The sequence below is a fragment of the Poeciliopsis prolifica genome, unplaced genomic scaffold (genome assembly GCF_027474105.1).
Source record: "Poeciliopsis prolifica strain line A6 unplaced genomic scaffold, Auburn_PproV2 SCAFFOLD004, whole genome shotgun sequence".
In the NCBI taxonomy this organism is placed as follows: Eukaryota; Metazoa; Chordata; class Actinopteri; order Cyprinodontiformes; family Poeciliidae; genus Poeciliopsis; species Poeciliopsis prolifica.
In genome coordinates this window covers 14,135,938-14,153,873 of record NW_026562379.1, presented here as the reverse complement: position 1 = coordinate 14,153,873, position 17,936 = coordinate 14,135,938, and the positions used below count along the sequence as shown (strand labels likewise).

Here is a 17,936-nt window from a genome sequence, read left to right as displayed (position 1 = left end):
CTTCTGCTCCATCATTTTTGTCGAAAGCGTCTGCTTTTATAGCAGTTAGTCACATTCTGTTGTGTTGTTGGGATGGCGGGGGGCCTATTATTCAATACAAGGCTTGTTTTCCTGGCAAAGATAATGCAATAAAACCACAAAATCTGCCTCCAGCTATCAGGATGTGGTTAATAATCAGAAAAGGAAAATCTTGCTGTGCTGACACAACAACATCCTGGCTCAGTGTAAAACCAGATGCAGCAACCATTAACAAGCTGGATAGAATGAGACGAGATGGTTTTGCCAAATAATGAGGCAGTACAGTCGCAAGGAACTTGTTTAATTGGTTTAACTCCCCATCGTCTCTGCCATAAACATCTCTAATCAATCCTCTGGAGCAGTTATGTGACCAGTTTCGCTCTTTGTTTCTTAAAAGGAATGAAACAGGCACTATGTCTGGCATGTTTATAAAACACTCCCTAATTTGGGTGAACATGTTGTTTATGAAAATAGATGTATTTTGTCCAAAGTTTTCAGTAGATTTATTTGAGAGGCCCCACATGTAGCTCAGCATGACACCCAGGAAACAATGCCTCAATGTTTCTGTCTTAATTAACCTGAAGAGTCTTCACCTTCAGCTAAGAATCCTGATGAGTCAGGAAGTTCCTGTTTCATATAACTGACAAAAGATGATTTACAAACTGGCTTGCTCCATTTGAGCAACCGAGTGTTTTGATTTGAAACACAAGAGGAAAAATACTGATTGCTTCACTATCAAACGGCATGTATCAAGACAGTGGAGATGACAACATGATGCAGACCCAGTTACACATTAAACTGAAAAACTGCAAATCTCAACACGACAAGGGACATTAACGGGAATGGGAAGAAGCAGTTCTCACACAGCGATCTGCAAAACTATCGAGGCATTTGAAAATGACCACATTCTGACACACACTGTAGAACACAGCGTTTTCATAGTTGGCACAGCCAGATTAGATTACATAAACATTTAGGATTGTCTCTGCACTCTAAATATTCCTGAATGATTTCTTCACTTCCACAATGCTCTCGTATTAGCAACAGGTTTGTTGACTAAAACGGGGGAGGAGATATTATGTAAAATTGACTTTTTTGAGGTTTACTGATATTATGACATCAGTAAATTTAAGTCAATATAGTTAGTAAAGCTGAGAGATATTTATATTGGTGCACACACACACACTCATAAAAACCCCTTTGGGTTATATCTTTATTTTTTCACATGTCTTGTTTTGGCATTTAATGCAGGGCATATGAAATGCCACACCTGTTTGACTTCATGAAATTCAGATTGCATTACGCATAAATACTCATGCCAAATTAGTGAAATTGCGCCATTCTCTCTCGTGAAATTGCCCCTGAGGACCTAAAAGGAAGTTGTCTACAACTAAACATACCCCAGTCCCTGAAGACCACAGTTGACCTCAGAACCTCAGACCACCAACCAGAAACTCCTCATCCTGCTGAAACAACAGCAAACCCGGGGTCATGGCCACTCCCACCCCCAAAATCATCACCACATCACCAAACCTGTGCGTGCGTAGGACACACCACACCCATCGACTGTTCAACTCAAGCTGTGCCAGAAACAAGAGTACTGCATCAGGCTCACACAGCAGTACAGCATCAAAAAAGAAAGGAAAGGAAGCCCCAAGTGACTAAAAAAAATGTTTTTAAGGCTGCTTTTAATGGTCAAGTACAGAGAAAATTGCAGTGGACCTAATGCCAACCCCTGTGGGAACCTGCAGGGCTGGAGGTTGTTCTTTTCAACACATTTAGCTTTCACTTTAGAAGTGATCTTAAATCTAGAAACTGTTGCATTAGCATAATATCACAAACTACTGATTTTTTTTATACCATCAATATACTGCCTCTGTGTAACACACTGTATAATAGTACATCTAATCTTTTTCTCAAGGCAACAACTATTTGCGTCTGACTCAGCATGGTTTCACAGAGGCTTTTAAAGAAGCATAAAAAATAGAACTGGGTGTGTTCAACTTGATGATACAAGTTAGGCTTTTTGATGCTGTGAACTCCTCCTTCAGAGGGTTTAGAGTGAGGTTGAGCAGTCGATTTGAAGACACTAATCCTTTCCAGTAGCTTAATCAGACAGAATAGACCCCAAGTGAAACTGACATTTCACAAGAGAAATGAGAGGTTTTTAGTTCCACAGGACTATAGCACCCCAAGAAAATAGCCACATTAAAATCACATTCAGTTCTCATTTTTTTACTCTTCTAAAAACAGAAATAATAGTGTAAAATTAAACTATAAACTTTTTATGTTGGCTTTTTAAAATTGGCACATTCATAGCTACATATATAATTTATTTCAGTGTAAAGTGAAAGTTTCGAGACTAAGAAATTTAGGTTTTCCCTAACTTTGCCAGTTGAGTTTTTATGGTTCCAATTTGCATTGAAAACTATCATTAGCATACCAAAAAGTATTTTTGCATTATTTTAGTCCCATCAGACAATAAGGATGTTTAACTACTGTAAACAAAGTGTAGTAAGTGCCAGTATTGTCTGACTGAGATGACTCTCAATCATCTCAATCATAAGATGAACACATTTAGCTTTCACTTTAGAAGTGATCTTAAGAAAAGGAAGCCCCAAGTGACTAAAAAAAACTGTGTTTGCAGAAGCTTCACTGTTGGTCTGGTATCAAGAGGGACAGCAAAGATGCTACTTGTCTGTAAGAAAATCATTAAAGTTCTAGCCTGTCCACCTCAGTATACTATAAGAAGATCTGCAAAGAAGATCCAATAATGCAGAAAAAGTCAAGTTTGTTATGAAACCTCTGGACAGGACAATATAATTAAAGTTCAACCTTCTTGTTTTAGAGCAGTTTCTCCTAGAAACCCTTTTAATCCTACAGCACACACTTAAGAAAATACCGAAGACACCCTCCACAGCACAGCCATAAAAGCCTTTGGGTCAGCCTGTCCTCCATTAGGAATGTCCACAGAGTCTTGTAAGAGCTCTCAACACTTTCCCTCTCTTCCCTGGCAGACTCAAACCTCCTACATGGTGCCACAAAAAAAGTTGATAACACAATTCTCAGCCGACATTTTCCAGAGAATCAAACTCTTTTTAGAGATATGATCATGTCATTTAGCACTGTAAGTTCCTGTTGAAGAGGGGAAGGGGTGCCCAATAAATGACTGCCTCAAGCTTCCATGTCCTTTTGAACCAGGATCCTGGAAAGGCAACCCCCTAACATTCTGGCCTCAGGGTGGGAAGGACACAGCTCATCGATAGCCCTGAGGTTATCAGCACCGCTCCAAAACAAACCCCACAATTAGCCCCCATGGAACAGACAGATAAAGCCAAAAGAATTCAAGCAGAGCCAGAGCCTGAAATCAGAGTGTCACAAAAATACATAATGGACATCCTGTACGGGTATTTTACATGGATATCACATTAGGGGAGAGGTTTGAACCTCCTGCCTAGTTTATAAAGTTGTTCTTGAGGACTTTATGTTTCAGAGACTGGGGCCTGTTTTATATCCAGCTGTCCACAGTGAAAATATGAAAAATATGTGATTAAAAGTGTGCCAAAACAAAGTAGATAACATTTTTCTTCAGTTCTTGTCTGCTCTTTCGAGCACACACTGTGCCTTGAAAAGATGTGCATACTGCCTTGTGTTTAGGCTTGTATTTCAATATCAAAATCACAAACACCATTGTTGATACGGATTTTAGGTGAGGCTAACACAAAGCAGAGGATAATTATGATGAAGAACCAATATATCATTTTATTCGCCTCTTTTATTCTGTTACCCTGTGGAGAATGTATCCATCAAGCCCTTGATGTATAAGGTTGAAGCAGAGCCAGTGAGTTGAATTCATAAATTGCATTTATTTATACCAAAATACAGCTGGTCCAAAATGGGAACAAGCAAGAATTGGAAACCTCCTTTGTTAGCCTCTGTCTCAGCTACTCCCTAAAGGTGGCATTTCCCAGTGTGTCATACCCTCTGCCCTTAGCTTAGAAGGTGTTTCCTAACATTTTAGGTGAGGCTAACACAAAGTAGAGGATAATTATGATGCCATTTCCTTTAGCTTTCGCTTTGCTAAAAGAGATAAAAGGAAAACACAAAATTATTTATTTTCAACAACCCCCAAGTAAAATACTGTGAAATGTTGCACGACTTAATTTTCCTGCCTTTCTTTTTTTACATAACAATTTGAGTTTAGTCATACTAAATGGGGAAAACAATTTTAACAGAAAGTTTCTAGAACTATTACTAATATCTAGTCTGGGCTTTGACCAGGCCGTTCTAACAAATGGATATATTTTGAGCTACATGTTTAAGAGTTTTTGTCATGCTTGAAGATAAATCTTTGTACCATTCTCAAGTTTTGTGGAGCTTCTTGCAGATTTTTCTTTCAAGGATTCCCATGTATTTATTGCCATTGATCTTCCCATTGTCTGACCAGCTTTCCTGTCAAATCTAAAGGAGAGCATCCCCACAGCACGATCCTGTTACCACCATTTTCTATATTCAGCAAAAATGTATGCCACAGTTGACAATTAATTCATTACTAAATTAGTTGTTGATTATTTTAATATTCAATTTGTCATTTTAATATTCAATTTGTCAATTTCAGCCATATGTCAGTCAAATATATTTTGTAAAAGAAACTGAAAAGCTTTTTAAAAAGAGTTTGTTTTTGTTTTTTTCCTACCATGTCAAAATTAGACACCATTTTGTTTTGGCTCAACAAACACTCAATCAGCTTTGTAGTTACACCATGGCTGAATGAGAAAGGATCATGAGGGACAGTATTTGCTTCTAGACTACAAGTTTTAATAATATCACCTTTGTGTGAGAAGGAATCAGGAACAGTATTATACCGCTGTCTAAAATTTGTTTTTATTTGTCTTGGAACCAGTTAAATAGCGTTACAGTGAAATGAGCAGAGGAACTGGCAGGGCTAATACACTTGTTTACTAGTGACCACACACTGATCCTTGCTTGTTGTCTGGTTTAATGCAGCAGCCTGGCTTGTATCAGCAGTTCTGTTGTCACAACACACTGACTCATTAAATTCATTTTGTGGTGCCTCAGCGGTTAAGCTGTGGGTCTGGAAGGAAAACTAAATTAGAAGCCGCATTACTCACTGGAATTTAAATAACCCTGCTCTGGCCAATTGTTTTTTTCCTGAAAATAAATAAATAAATAAATAAATAAAAAAATACACAGGAAGCTGCTTTACGACTGAGCAAAGCACTGACGAGATGGAAAAATAAAAAACAAAAACATGTACAGTGATGTCAGCTATATTAGAGAGCTTTACCCTACAGCAGTGGTCCCCAGCCTTTTTATCACCGCGGAGCGATCATCCTGCCTGTGTGGCGGGTTACGCAGAACGTGGGGACCATCCAGCATATTTAACATATTGGATCGTCTTGGCCCTTTTATCTCAGCGTATGGGGTTTTCCCTGACTGGGAGCCAGAACTCAGGCTGTCCAATGCGACAGGCAGCCAATCAGAAAGCGTGCTGATTCAACAGGGTTTCCAGTGTCTGTGCTGTTTGAGCAATCCAGCAGTTGTCAAGGTACAAGTGTCAGTGTCAACACTGAAAACAGAGGAAGACAGGAATTCACACTCCAAAATGTATGCTTTCAAGCTTGACAGAAATTTGCAGCTGGAGATTCCAAATGTTTTCTGCTAATGGATAAGGCAAAAATTTCAGCTTTTTCACAATAATTAGAACATATATGGTTGGAGGAGTCAAGGTGAGGCTTTCAAAAATTCCAACTGTCAAGCATGGTGGTGGCAGCATTATGCTGCAGGTCGATTTCATTGCCAGAATTAGTACTGTATCACAGAAAAATAACTTTCATATAGAGAATGTAATTTTCACTACATATGTAGAGGAAAGGAGGATTACATTTGTTGTCCCACATCAATAGCTCAGCCAATTTAAAGATTTGTGGGCAATGAGGCATTAAGATAAAATTACTAAATAATTTAAAAGCCATCAACAAAATGCTTCATTGCAAGTTAAGGGTTGGGATTTTTCTCTACACTTAGTTTTCACAGTTAAACCCTGTCGAGTCTCTGTTGACTTTGCTTCTCTGGGTGATGTGCAGTCATATAAAAACATTCCAATAAAGCATGTATATTAGATTCAAAGTACATTTTAAAAACAACAACTTGTATTGTTTCACATTGTGAGTTACGGGAATAAATTTAACTTTTCAGTAATATTCTAATTTACTGCCGTCTTTGCCTGCCGGTTGTTGTTTGCTGTTGCTGTACCTGTTAAGGTGTGTCCATTAAGGACATCCTGGAGAGGCTTGCAGAAGATTACCAGTTGAGTATGTTTGCTTCTGCATCCCTGCGCTACAAAAATAAACATGCTTTTGAATTAAATGAGTCTGTATTTTTTTAAATCCCTTATTTTCTCAGCTGTGTTCATTCTCCATTTTGTTCTGAGGCTAATTGGCAGGTTCCTTCTCGTTAAATGTACTGTACCTGTAATAAAACGTATGACTCAGAACAAGTAAATGTCCAAAAATAAAGTGGCTTTCTTGATTTTTCTCTCAATTTCAACCTTAAATGTTAATGTATTTTATTGGGATATAATGTGACAAACTGACACATAGCTGTAGGAAGTTAAAGGTAAATGAAGCATGGTTTTCAGAAATGGTCATATATATGCCTCTTTATTCAGCCTCCCTAAATCAACACTTTGTCGAAACAATCTTCGCTCTAATTCCAGCTGCAGATCTTTTGTGGTATGTCTTTAACAGCTTTCCATATTTATTTTAACAACTGTATTGTAAATGTCAGGGAGGGCTCAGCCTTATTCACTTACACCAGCCATCCCTGGTTATTGTGCATTGTGGTTCTATAATTGTCTACATGAGGACATGGCAGCAGAATTAAAAGTCGCACAGCTCATACAAAGTTTTGCTCTAAAAATAATCGAGTTTTAAACAAGTCTAACTGCATCCCATTTCATATAATCACCCATATCCAAATTTAACTGTTCATAATCTTTTAGCCACTAGTAAATTGTTCGACCACACCAAAACCCTCTTGGTAACGCCAATTTCTATTGTGTGACACAGAGCATCAAAACAGTGGCGAGCACACAATGGAGGGTCGCTGCAACGCGCTAGAAATAATCATAACAAAGACAGCTCTCGTATTTATAGTTGCAAAGAGACTCCCAAGCAGCGCCAAAGTGCTTTGTTATTAACAGGAAGAGCTGCTCCCCATCAAGAATAGACAGCCCTTCTTCTTAACGCATGATTCATGTTCAAGGTTCTCACTGTCAGCAAGTTTCCAGTAAAGCCTTAAGTATTAATCGAAAATGCAAATACAGCATAAAAATAGATCCACATGTCGCGTCCAAGCAAACTAAAACAAAAGGGTTGCAGAGGCAACGAAGCGTTTTGATTGAAAAACGGCTTTCCAAGCATCAGTAGCCAGACAGAGATCATTGGGTCATCTTGCATCTGTAGAGCTCTTCCTGAGTGAAACTCGGGACAATCGAAAGCAGGAGCAAAAACAGACACAAAAGGGGAATTGAGATTGCTGCCGATAGCCAGCACCAACATTTCATCAAGAGTAATGACAGCAACTGAGAAGGCGACGTGCGCAGCCGAGCTAGATAGACAAAATGAGGGGTTCTTAAGTGCATCGTTTGATAAGAGAGGATGTTTCTTGATTGTCTGCTATCAGGTCACCAGAACTAGCAGGAAAAGAATAAGATTAAGCGCCCAAGTAAAATACAATTTCACCATGACACAAGTGTCCACGCCAAAACACAAGATGGAAAACTTTTCAGAGCAACAAAGACTGAGAAGGAAATGCGACACCACAGTGTGTGGTTCAGGTTTACAGATTTCTCTCATGTAAACAGATTCACTTCATGAAACATCGCTGAGGCATTGTAGTGTTTTTGCTCGCTTTTGTCAGCAAACACAGCTGCAGTTTGAAGCAGGCCTCTTCTGCTCTAAACACAGTATTAGTTATAATAATAATCAGACATGCTTAAATTAAAAGTTGTGCTTCCTCTTTTGTTTCCAAAGTCCCACTTGTTGAGAGAGTAGGAGTGTTAAGTGATAAACAGATGGATTTCATCCCCAGACAGGGCTTTCTTTGGCTCATTTATGACATACGCCAGACATAACTCAACATCCTTCCTGCAAGAGGAAGCCTTTTCGCTCCACATTTTGTCGAGAAATTTTTTTACAAGCTTTCAGTACTTTTTTAGGCTCAGACAAAGTCAAAAGAGGAGGAGAAAAACATAAATATTAGCAAGCTACAAAAGCTTTGTTCCTCTGATCTACACAAACTGCTTAGTATATTACAAGTTTTTTCAAGTACCTAAATTGTAGAAATCAAGAAAAAAGTATTAAGCATTTATTTTGCTCCAGCTTGAATTGCTCAATGGCTTCATTCACTTCCTCTGCTGCCATTGCAAAACTAAAACCCTATGTAGGTCTACTAGAATCTGGAGGTGAAATGGTTCCTCTTTGAGCCTTCCCTGTGGTTCGGTTTTAGACAGAGCAGCTACTTATTTTATGCATTTTCCGACTTATGATGAACCAATGTTATCCCCAGCCAATATGATTTTGACTGAGACAATTATTTCTCAACGTGGGATTTTCCTACCAAGATGTTTCTCATTACTGGAAGTCAGAGTCCTGCCTTGCAGGGAGCTAAAGATTATGGTAATGGCAACAAGGCCTTACAACACAACAAACAAAAAAAATCAACTATATAACTACTGTTTGAATGCAGAAATGCCATTAGCATCTTTACCACTGACCTCTGAGAAGGGCATAAATAATATTTGACTTGTCATTTTTCATTACATTATAAATAAAACAGATAAAGGATATTCACTTCCCAAATTTATACAGCTTTTACAATGTTTTATTATCTTTTGAGAGCTACTTTTTTCATTTCCTACTAGAAAATGACTGAAGGTCTGAGACCACAAAGAGGAAAGTTATTCATGTCATATGGTGAGTTGTGAGGACACAGTTAAAATTCATCTCGACCACTGAGGGGAGACCCTCCTATCTGCAGGACACAGAACTTGGTGGCACTATAAGCCAACTTTGCAGCTCCACTTTATCTGTATCTTCACTGAACACAAGCATTCTTTGAGGAGTTTCGAGGGGGACGCGAAAAAAAAAAAAAGTTCAAAAAGCAGGGAGAGGGGTGGACTGTAAACTCTGGATGTGGATTTTTTTGTGAGTTCAAGATAAGCGCAGAGCTGCATCACTGAGCTTCCTTATTTGAAAAAATAAAAAATAAAAAAAATTCCCAGGCAGGCTGAAAAGCTCATGGCGAGGAAACTCCTGTCATGGAGGAGGAGGTTTCCTTCTCCGGATAAACTTTGGTAACCAGGATAATTCATCTCTGGAGTGACTGTTGGTGAATCAGCCTCTTCATAGTTTAGTCTATATCCTGGTGAGCCCAAAACGTCTTGGGCGAGGCTTGGGCTTGGCTTTGTTTGTTGCCAAACTTGTGGTTTTTCTATTGTTCTCTTTTCTTCCACAATGTCAAGCTTTTAAATTGAAAAACTAGACTCATTTTACACTGGGACGCCTCTTCCTTAATCTCCCTTGTAACAAGAATAAACATCATATTTAATTCAACTTAAGATATTCCTTATAACTTCCGATTTGATCCAAGTCCAGGCAGCAGCTTTAACACCACCTAGTGGTGTGAGATCAACATTTAATGAAGAAAGAACAAAGCCCGTCTACTACAACATAAATAAAACAAAGCAACAGACAAAAGAGCCAGATGTGTACAATGTTAGGTATAATTCAAGAGCATGAAAGTCAAATAATATTATACACAAGACATGTTTAGTCTACTTTTGATATCAGAGGAAATGGGCTTCTGTGGGTCTTAATATTTCCTGACTTCCCAAGGAGCTGCCTCTGAGACAGCCTTCAGTCTTCAGGGAATCTTATCACCGACGTCCCAAAAAGTCCGGAGCAGATGTTCCACTCGGTTAAAAAAAACACACACACACCTCACAGAAAACAAACATTTAAAGACACAATTATTTTCCCAAACTAACGTTGTAGAAAAAAAAAAAAAGAAAGAAAGTTTGGCACGTTTGAAAAGTTAGTGTTTTCTGTTTGAGGTCTGAAGGAACGAGGCTTTAGTGTTCTGAAAATATTTTCTCAACTTCAGCCACCCAGTCACAGGGAGATTCTTCCTCAAAGTCCCTGTGTGGACAGAATACACAATACAATGAATTTTAACAATGTTTTCATAGGAGAACTGTTTTATAGAAACGATACAAAGCTAACACATTCCAGGCATTCTGCAGGTACTCAGAAAGCTTACTCTGTCCACATCAATATTCAGCGTCTGCACTGTTTATTTTTACACAGGCTGGCTCAGAAATATACGAAAAGTCCAACAGATCCATTGAAATTTACAGGAAATGTTCACAGTTTGGGCATTCCTTTGTATTTACGGCCATTTGAAGCTTCATTATTGGACTTTAGATGTGATACTTGGGTATTTAAGGATATTTTCGGCTTTTGTTTCAGGGTAGAATGATCATACAACAAACAACTTGAAATTCAAAAACCAGAATTGTGTGCAGAAGATACTACCACTAATATTAAGTTTCATTTTAATCACACTCTTTTGAAGCCATTAATAGGACATTTGCATAATCTCTTGTTATAGTCAGCAAAGTTTAATTAAATTGGTTGCTTTCCACAGGCTTATGCTGTGTTCCAGTCAGAACTGGGAAATTCAGAAAAATCAACTGGAATGCCCTTTCAAGTCGGATTTCCCATTCAGAAACTTTGACCACCCCAAGTCAACTTTGCATTTCAGGGTGGCTGCTTCTCATATTAACAGTAGTCAAATGTGGTGGAAACATGTTGAATTTACAAGACACATATGTAAGTGCGTCAAAAATTAATGTTACATTTACACTGAACAGATTAAAGGAGGTGTTTGCTATGGAAAGTAAAGCTTAAAATGATGCTTATTAGAGCTATTGCAAACAATGTTTCTGGGCGTTGCCATGTTGAAATTCAGACTTCTTAACTGGAACCTCAGGTTTGACGTCAAACACAGCTCAGACTTCCCAGCTAACTGGAATGCAGCATTACCTTGCTTATAAATATTATGGACCAATGTTAAATTATTTGGGCTGATTTTGGAGATTTGCCAAAGCTATTCGAGAAGAAAGAACATCCCTAACTGAGCTGCTTCTTATTCACTGTTTATCTTTGAGATTGTTCTCTCTACAAGAACATTTTGTGAAACCTCTTGGTTTCCATTGTACATTAACTTTCTAAAGTGGCACAAAAAGCAACATGGAGTGCTTTAAAAAATATTGACAAGCATTTAAACTTGTCACATTTGCTCATCTTACAGCCTCTGTGTATCTTATTGTGATTTTATCTGTCAAATTGACACAAATACTGTTTTTCCTTCTAAACTTATGACTAATTCGTGACACTTATTTTTTTAGCATATTTTTTAAAGAATGAAAAACTTCAATGTACATTTTTTAATATATTTTTGTTTTCTTGTTAAGCACTTGGATGGATGCAAACTGCATTTCGTCGCTTTGTACGTGTGACATTATGCAATGACATTAAAGTTGAATTCTAATTCTTATTGACCCTACATGACAAGAACGTCAGAATAACTATAACATAAAATGTGTGAAAAAAAGCAAATGCTCTTACGTGTCTTCATCATCAGAGCGAGGCTGCAGTCTGCACTCGTCCACTACTTCTAGCTCGGGCCCATCAGTGTCATCACCCTGATGCCGGGAGAGAGGCCCAACCAGTGGGTTGTCATCTGGAAACAGAAAAAACTGCATCAAAGAAAAACCTTTTACACCACCTGGAAGAGAGGGAGAGAACTAAAATGTGCAGGATGCCGGCCCTTGAGGACCGACTTTGGGCACCCCTGATTTAAATGTTTCACTGAGGATGTTTAGGGCAAAAAAAGATGTTTAAAGCCTGCTCTTGACCTCCTCTGTGAACCAAAAAGGTGCTGAAAGCTTTGTTCAGCTGAGCCTTCTCCAGCAGGCCCAGAAGCTGCTCAGGAGGTTCCCGCACCCATTGCTTTCTCTGCCTGCTGGCCTCCGAGTCACCTGGAACAACAAGGAAGGAACACGGGAATCTAGTTTTCTTGCGAACAGTTCAGGAAATTAAATTCCGCTGCTATCGTACTTTCATGGGTAGAGCCGGTCTGGCAAGCCGCAGCCATGCTGTCTGATGAAACCAGGCTGGCGTTGGCCAACATCTGCAGCACAGCACTTGGTGACTCAGCCGTCCACTCCTTCCTACAGCCTGGTTCTGAACTCTCACAGCAGCTTTTAGGTAAATCTTCACCTAAGCCCGTCGCAGTAAGAGATTAATCAATTAATTGCATTATAAAGTAAAATGAGCTCAATAAGTTAATTAATATTTTTTTATGGGCAACTTTGTTTGGAGACCCCATAATCCATTTTATTCATAGTTTCTGTGGTTTTTATCGTCCTTTTATTGCTTTTGGTGGTTGCTTGATTTTAGATATTTGAAATATACTACAGTTCCAAGAGTTTTGCAAAATGAAGGTTCATTGGTGTTTGAGAGCATGAACTTGCATTATTATGCTATTATCAAAACATATAACTTAAAAGCAGTCCCACATCAATATTAACGTTTATCGCAATAATGTTATTCATGTGATAGAACATATAAAATAAAGTAATAAATTATTGTGAAGTGCAAACAGTTATTATATCACCCTTCTAAATAATATTCAAATTATTTTTAATCAATAATTTAAATCTCACTACCATTTTTATGTTTTGTTAATTTTAAATTTGTACAAATTATTTAATAACATTACTGTATATTACAAACACTATTTTAAGGAATGTGACTTTACATCAGACTAGCAAATTCCACATATTCTTTTTCTTCCTCTTCACAATTCTGCTCTGATTTATGTTGATGGTTGACATGAAACTCAATAAAATACACTTGAGTTTGTGGAAGTAGCCTAAAAAACAGTGAAAGTGTTCCAGGATTAGGAATGCTTTCCTAAGACACGTTAAAATCAAGCATTTTGAACTTTCCACCTTCAATTGTTGATGTTTTTATTAAACTCTTCTCTCCCAGAAAATTGGCCACTTTCTGCCCTTCTTCCTTCTTCCATCGAGCCGTTCGCCTCTTTTCTTCCTCCACTTCTGAAACCTATTTAGGGTTCAAACCAGAGCAGTCAGTGCAACGCTTAATAAAATCTGCAGCACCATCTGAACCAACATGAGCTTATCAGATTCCACAGATGAGGAACATGAGTAAGAGTTTCAACTGATTTTGACATTCCTGTCAGAGAACAAGCAGTAAAATCACTTTGGACCCAGAGTGTGTGTCTTGTTTCCACCTGTGGGGGCAGATGAGAGCGCAGGAGTCTGGAAATCCGGTGAGAGGTCAGGATTGTGTGCACCGACGGCCGGTCTTTCGGATTAGTCTTGAACATGTGCTTGATCAGGTAGTGCAGCTCGTAAGGCAGGTGGTTGGGGAGCGGAGGGTACGCGCCACGGCACACCTTTAGGATCAAACTCTTCCAGCTGGACGCCTGGAACTGAACACAGAAAATGGGAGTTAGGGTCAGAAAGACAAAACCACAGCCGAGCCAAAAAAACACAGCAGATAATTTAACTCAGCTGACATGAGGCTGATCTAGCTGATTTTAGTCAGTGACTCATACATATTTAAGCAGAGGTTAAACTCAGGACAGGGGAGGACGAGTACCGGGTGTCGCAGGGTGCAGAGCTCGTAGAGGACGCAGCCCAGCGACCATACATCACTGCACACAAAAAGAAAGAAGTGGTTATTCATTCAATCCAGACATTCGTCATGCACAGAGAAGCAAGATCACATGAGTTACATAACTCCTGTTCAGCTGGGAACTGAGCCTAAGCCTCACTTCAAAACTCCACCTTGTTTTCCTTTGTTTTTTTTACATGTCTTGTCCTGACAGCTTAGCGAAACATTAAGCTGCCCTGTACTGTCAGGGATAAAATTACATATTACATATCTAATCCAATGACTTTATTGAATTAGCTAATTAATTGTTCCGAACATTAAATTCTGCAGATTTTTCATTTAACTTAAGCTTATTTTTATACAATATTTGAACATTCAAAAAGTGCAAATAAGTAAATAACTTGATTTGTCTTTATACAAGAAAATAAAAATGTCATTGCAAAAACACAACAACAAAGCATTTGGTGTATGATTATTTGTAGCAAAAGATGCATCTGCAGCTAAAAAAATACTTTTAACATCAATATTTAAAAAGCTCAACCCTTCCTGGTTGATTTAACATTAATACAATTGAGGACTGATCTGTTTATGGGTTTCTTTTTGGATTAAATGAATAATAGTTGCACAGTAAAAGTGTTTAATAGGAGGTTATTTTTGGGTTTTTTGAGTCAACACACCCACACTCAAAGAATCCAACCCTGAACTACCAGCAATTCAAGGAAAGAAACAAATTCTCCATCTACCAAAACTTCACATTGGACCTCTGAACCTCCTAAAACACACCTACGTCCAGCATAACGCCCAGGTGTTTCTAAAAAGAAAATCATATATAGGAATGAATGATTATATTTTCAATTGTAAAACTGCAACTGAATAACTGAAGGATTTCCAGACATGGTGCATAATATGATTTAATCGCTGCAGAATTTGTGCAGATATCTGTATGTAGGCCAACGTTTTGATCTGCATGCAAAAGCACGTTAAAAACTGGCAGGAATCTGTAAAGGCAAGCCCACCGTGGGCTTAGAGAGTCTTCTGAAAACAACTCCTCCACAAATCCTATTAAGCAGCAAAACTTATTGCTGAAAGGGGATGAAGTTCTACAGGAAATCTGTGCTCTGTGGTTACTTAATTTTATATATATGTATATTTTTTTAAAGATGAACATCCTCCTCTGGCTATAGAGAAAAGAAACATCCAAACTTTTATTAGAGAAATAAAGAAAATTATTGAAGCCTGGTTTTATTTCTGCCAACAGGACAAACGAAAAAGATAAGAGTTTTTTTTGGGTTTGTCTGTTAATTATTTTTAATCACTAAAGAATTTATAATTAGGTTTATAACAACTGCAGCGTACCTCTTGTTGTTGTACGGCTTGTTGTCCCAGATTTCTGGTGCCACATAATACGGCGTCCCAACATATGCTTGAGCATAAGCTTTTGAGCTGCAAGAAATTCACAGTCATTTTTTTTAAATATTGCAGCGAAAGCAGCAGTGAGAAATCAGCCTGGAGAGGCGATCTAAATGTGTTTTCCTGGAGCACCTGTTCAGAACACAAGCAGAGCCGAAGTCCCCAAGCTTGACTGAACCGTCATCAGTCAGGAAAATGTTCTGCGACAGGAAATGAGACCAAAGTGGTGATTTAACGTGGGGCAAAACATAAGAGCATTCAGCTGTGGCAAAATGACATTATGCACAAGAGGGTGATCATGCACTCCTCTCTGTTACGGTTGAGCAATTCACTTCAACCGATATATTAATCCATACTTTGATGCTACTCTACCTTGGACTTTAAATCTCTGTGCAAAACCCTTTTATCGTGAATATGTTTTGCACCTGCACACATCTGAGCAAACCACTTCAAGATCTGGGAAGAGGAAGAAATTTTTTAGAACGGGGACAAAAATAAGATCAGTAGCAAAAAACAGCTTCAGGGAAATCGACCTACATTTTCAACAGTGAATTGAGAGGATTTCTGCTGCTGGATCCTCTGAAGCAGATCTCCTCCACCGCAGTACTCCATAACAATGCACAAGAGGCCGTCCCCTGGAAACACACAGCCACATTTCCTTTCATCTTATCCAAAGATATTTGCACAGCTCGGAGTAAAACGTATTCCCAACGGTTGAACTTTTTTACATTTTGTCCTGTTCGACCACAAACTTTGATCTGTTTTATTTATATTTTATGGTCTGGACCAGAGGCCAGAAACTTTTATAACCCCAGCTCAATAAAGAGATGGAATACATTTTCTTCAGTTTCTCAGAAGCTGCCAAAGACCTGAGACTGTGGCCTCAGTGATTCTTGAGTAGATGGACAAAACAGGGCCTATGGATAAAGGACAAAATTTGAATAAAATATACACAAAATAATTTTTTTTTCAAATATCTGACTAAACTAATCTGGGCTATGTGAGGACAGCAATGTAAGTTTGCTGAATATTTTTTATTTTTAAACTTTGTTGTAGGTGGATGGTGTCTTTAAAATCCCTTGTCCTGGAGCAGAACTCAATACATTATAATAGTTTAAAACAAATAAAAGAATACTAAGATAATATAAATTTAATTAAAAATCATTTTTATATATTTTCTAACTCAATTGAAATTTGTCTCAAGTTTTCGTCAACACCGTCAGTTCTTCTGTTTTATTCCTAAGTTGCTCGTCACAACCATAATGTGTCAATGCCATGACTGACAATTTGCAAAATTTTGCTGAAATATTGTGAACCAAATACGTCATTTTTATATTGCAAACATTTCATGGACCTGATGAGCAACAAAATGGCTTCCTTCAGAGTAACATCATATAAATAGTTTGATGTTTTGTCAACTCCATCAGTTTTTACTGACAGTGTGACTCTTTCAGTGATAGTGTTGACAAATCTCACTTAAAGTTGCGGTTAATTGATTTTAATGTATTTTCTTAAGAATCATTGGCCTATGGTCACCTTCCAACATACAGCCAGAGCTACAGTGTAAGAGTTTAAAACAAAGCATGTTTGTAGTAGGACAGCTCAGTTAAAGTCCAGACATAAAATTTATGTTGTCACATTTTCTACTTGCATTGTAGTGGTTCATACAAGGAAGAACCAATACTTCATGTTGGTATAACGCATCCAACTTGAATAAAAAACATTAAAGTCAATAAAATAAAAAAATATATACTTTAAGATGCTGGAAATCATTTTAACTGTACTGTTTAAAATTACCTTCAAATGCCTCCCTGAAAGCCACAATATTGGGATGCTTCATTCTGGACAGTAGAACAGCTTCCCTTCTTGAACTTTGCAATTTGGACTGGTTCTGTAAAATGCAACAATAAACATTGACCATCTCCTGTAAATAAGCAATAACCTGCATTTGCTTAAAACATACTTTAATCTGTCACTTTCTTTATAAAAAATGAAAACTATTTGACTCTTTTACTAATATAACCTTTGAAAATAATTATTCTATTGTAAAATAAGGTCAAAGCTACATTTAAAAGAGTATGCTCGTACCCACCTTTGGCAGCTGTATTTCCTTAAGTACATATTTATCCTGAGTGTTTCTGCATAGCACCAACACAGCCCGACCAAATGACCCTTCCCCGATCACTCTAACATGGGAGTATTTCTCCATGATACTTCACCGAACTACACAACAACAAAAAACAGGCATACACCCAGTCATTGTACGGTCAAAAAATTTAAAAATAAAGACTAAAAATCTTTTTTTTAATGCTTATTGTTCATGCAAGGTCAAAGTTTCATAATGATAAATCAATCAGTGACAGTAAATCTACCCATGCAACCACGGTGCTGATTGTTTGGTCGCTACTTCCTTGTTGTTGTATGACGTAGCGAAGGACGCCACTGAATTGCGCAGTGTGGCCACTAGGTGGTGGCAGATCACCATATTTATTTTCTAATAGTGCACGGAAGTATGTCCTGTTATTACTCGGATTTACAATGGTGACATTTGATGAAACTAAATTACAGTGAAGACATATCTGCTTTACTTTTTAATTTTTTTTTACATGAGCCATCTTGATACTGTATTTTCCTCAGCTCAGGCTAACTTTTACTGAAGAACAGTGAAATGTTATACCTTATCATTATATTCTAAGTACTTCAATGCTACTAACC

The 17,936-nt window shown here is 38.0% G+C and overlaps 1 protein-coding gene across 2 annotated transcripts; it reads right to left on the bottom strand.

Annotated features, from left to right (window-relative positions):
* Window positions 1-9,810: 9,810 nt before the first annotated feature.
* nek3 (NIMA related kinase 3) lies at window positions 9,811-17,620 on the bottom strand. 2 transcript variants are annotated; one of them, XM_055029039.1, is made up of 14 exons: window positions 17,594-17,620; window positions 17,314-17,444; window positions 17,019-17,112; window positions 15,759-15,856; window positions 15,594-15,677; window positions 15,354-15,421; window positions 15,168-15,254; window positions 13,797-13,851; window positions 13,426-13,626; window positions 13,121-13,235; window positions 12,225-12,386; window positions 12,023-12,145; window positions 11,733-11,847; window positions 9,811-10,241 (listed from the first exon to the last, which is right to left on the bottom strand). In XM_055029039.1, the coding sequence occupies exons 2-14, from the start codon at window positions 17,428-17,430 to the stop codon at window positions 10,175-10,177; spliced, it is 1,386 nt and encodes a 461-aa protein (XP_054885014.1). In that variant the 5' UTR covers window positions 17,431-17,444; window positions 17,594-17,620; the 3' UTR covers window positions 9,811-10,174. The 2 variants fall into 2 exon arrangements, with proteins under 2 accessions (XP_054885014.1, XP_054885015.1); XM_055029040.1 differs by having other exon boundaries at window positions 12,111-12,145; window positions 17,314-17,618.
* Window positions 17,621-17,936: the final 316 nt, after the last annotated feature.

Coding starts and splice junctions, on each gene's coding strand:
- nek3 (XM_055029039.1), bottom strand. CDS start 17,430: ATGGAGAAATACTCCCATGTTAGAGTGATCGGGGAAGGGTCATTTGGT. Junction 15,255..15,353: donor TCTGCTTGTGTTCTGAACAG/GTGCTCCAGGAA, acceptor AATTTCTTGCAG/CTCAAAAGCTTATGCTCAAG. Junction 10,242..11,732: donor CGCTCTGATGATGAAGACAC/GTAAGAGCATTT, acceptor CTGTCCACACAG/GGACTTTGAGGAAGAATCTC.